The sequence below is a fragment of the Mus caroli genome, chromosome 6 (assembly GCF_900094665.2).
Source record: "Mus caroli chromosome 6, CAROLI_EIJ_v1.1, whole genome shotgun sequence".
Lineage (NCBI taxonomy): Eukaryota > Metazoa > Chordata > Mammalia > Rodentia > Muridae > Mus > Mus caroli.
In genome coordinates, this window is record NC_034575.1 from 81,599,650 (window position 1) to 81,602,644 (window position 2,995).

The window sequence follows — 2,995 nt, forward strand, 5'->3', positions numbered from 1 at the left end:
TTGTTGTTGTTTGTTTGTTTGTTTGTTTGTTTGTTTTGGTGCTGTGTGCTGTAGCCCGGTTGTGAAGCACAAGACAAAATGTCAAAAGTTGAAAGGGCCATATGGGAGAAATCATAGTTTATTGTTTAGACTTCATTAACAGCAGTGTCTCAGAATTTGGCATGGTTGTGGAGTCAGTCTGGGTAACAGGGGAATGTGCTTTAAGAGTGTGGATAACTCAGCCCTCGTGGTATTGGGAGCATCTTCCCCATCCACTGTCATGAGTCTCAAGTAGCAGATGATTAAAAGCAGTCAATTGCTCTCTTCTCCAGCCCACACCAGTTATCCTGTTGAAAGAGGGTACTGATAGCTCCCAGGGCATCCCTCAGCTCGTGAGTAACATCAGTGCCTGCCAAGTGATTGCAGAGGCTGTAAGAACCACCCTGGGTCCCCGTGGCATGGACAAACTTATTGTGGATGGCCGAGGTAAGTCTTCATGGTTCCTTGGGGCTTTATACAGGAAGATGGGTACCTAGGGAGTATGTGGGGCTCAAGATTGCCATCAGAAATCCCATTGCTTGTGGGATCTCTCTCACTCTGAAGTTATATAAGGCCTTGAATGCAGAACCCTGTTGGGATCAGTGGGAGAACTGAGAAGTCTGTTGCCTTCTAGTAAACAGACTTTACTATTTTTGCTCTNTTTATGGCCCAGAGACATAAGTAGAGCAAATGGGCTAGAGAAATAGATGCCCCAGTGGTTAGGAAAGCTTGCTGCTCTTTGATGTGACCAAGATCAGTCCCTAGTACCTAAGTCAGGCAGAGATACTAGGATGTCAGTTATATTCAAGGTATCTTAACTGGTTACTCTTATTTTGAGATAGTGTAGCCCAGCTAGCCTTAAACTGGAGATGTTCTTGTTTAGCTCCCTGGGTACCAGGATTACTGTTGTGCAACACCNTATTTGCCTATTTAAAACATTTCTCTGTGTTCAGTTAACCTGTACTCAAAAGAAGNTCAAGAGCCCACATTACTTAAAAGCTTGTGTGTGGCCCAATCCCAAGAAAAAGTGTATATGCAGTNCAGGTCCAGTAAACAGAATTAAGTAGGGGAGTGGGGGGCTGGAGAGTTGACTCAGCCGCTAAGAGCACTGGCTGCTCTTCCAGAAGTTCTGAGTTCAATTCCCAGCAACTACTTGGTGGCTCACAACCATCTGAATTTGGATCTGATGCCCTCTTCTGGTGTGTCTGAAGATAGCAACAGAGTACTTAAATCTTTAAGAAAGAGGGAGGAGCTTTAAATGTTACTGTCTTTCTCTCAAAGGCAAAGCAACAATTTCTAATGATGGGGCCACAATTCTGAAACTCCTTGATGTTGTCCATCCTGCAGCAAAGACTTTAGTGGACATAGCCAAGTCCCAGGATGCTGAGGTAAGAAGGTCAGACACAGAAACTTGAGTGGAGGCTGGAACACATGCTTATACCTTACTGCCTCTCTCTTCTCCTCACTGGAGATTTTTTTATTTAGGTCTAAAATTATAATTGTGTGAGTATTTCATACTTATAAAAATAATTAAACATTTTTTGGAGGTTGGGGTGGGTCCCTCTGTAGTTCAGCTAACCTAAAGTTGGCTGTGTAGACCAGCCTAACCTTGTATTTACAGAGATCTGCCTGCCCCCTGCCTCCCAAGTGCTGGGATCAAAGCTTTTTAGAGTTAAAGACTTTGTAAGGGATTTTAACCTTTCTTCTTGGTGCTATAGTTATTTGTCGTGTGAGTGTGACACTGTTCCTTACTGATTGTGTATATGGTAAAGCACATTGACTAGGTTTATGTCACTTGAGACAAGCTTAGGGTCATTGGAGAGAAGCTTTAATTGAGAAAATGCCTCAATAAGATCAGGTTTAAACGGGTCTGTAGGGCCTTTTCTTAGTGACTGAAGTGGGAGGGCTGGCATATGGTCCTGGGTTCTATAAGAAAGCAGACTGAGCAAGCCAGTAAGCAGCACGACTCCGTGGCTTCTGCATCAGCTCCCGCTTCCAGGTCCCTGCCCTGCTTAAGTTCTTGTCCTGACTTCCTTTGATGATGTACTGTGGTGTGGACGTCTAAGCCAATTAAAGTCTTTCCTCCCGAGTTTCTTTGGTCATGGTGTCGTGAAACCCTAAGTTTATATCCTGAGAGTGTTGGCCATAGGCCCTTTGGAGAACGGTGCTGTCTGGGGAATTAATCTTGTGCCTCAAGGCCATCTGAGAAATGTTGACTCCCTGAGTGCTTTCACCTTCCCATTTGCTGCAAAATTTGTGGGCTTCTGGAAAAAGAGCTTGACACCCAAACAATGTCCACTTTAAATTGGTGGGTTGCCTAAAAATGATTTTCAGTGCTTCATTCCCTGAATACCAGAAAACATGTATGTATTCTTGCCATTCTCTTCCAGGTTGGTGATGGCACCACCTCAGTGACCCTGCTGGCTGCGGAGTTTCTGAAGCAGGTGAAGCCCTACGTAGAAGAAGGTTTACACCCTCAGATCATCATCCGAGCTTTCCGCACAGCCACCCAATTGGTATGGCTACATCATTTCATTTGATCTACACCTAGGGACCTTAACATTTCTGTTAGAGAGGATAATGTCTTTGCTGGGGTGTGGAGGAGACACACAGAGTATGTGGGCACTTCCAGCCACCTCCTTGGTCTACCTTCAGTAGCTGTTAAGCATTGCTCTGTGTCCTTATTTGGCAGTCCAGCGCCAAGTCCTGGAAGTGGCTGAGAGTTTCCCAAGTGGCAGACCTTTACATTTTCTTAAGCAGCTACAGGCCCAGGAGATGTGCTTAACATCTTAGCAGTAGTTGGATTCACTTCNCTGTTGTATGTTTAGCATGAGACTCATTCAACTTGTGTTTTTGGCAGGCTGTTAACAAAATCAAAGAGATAGCTGTGACTGTGAAGAAGCAAGATAAAGTGTAAGTTTCCAGGGGGCTGTGTCAGAACCTTGATCTCCTGAGGCCAAATAGGGTATTTTGGCCA

At 44.7% G+C, this 2,995-nt stretch overlaps 1 protein-coding gene across 1 annotated transcript in view; it reads left to right on the forward strand.

Annotated features, from left to right (window-relative positions):
• The window catches only part of Cct7 (chaperonin containing TCP1 subunit 7), a 15,236-nt gene that overhangs the window by 5,369 nt on the left and 6,872 nt on the right, over positions 1-2,995 (forward strand). The window contains 4 exon segments of the mRNA XM_021165320.2: positions 312-465; positions 1,300-1,406; positions 2,409-2,534; positions 2,879-2,931. Of these exon segments, the coding sequence (XP_021020979.1) occupies positions 312-465; positions 1,300-1,406; positions 2,409-2,534; positions 2,879-2,931 (440 nt within the window).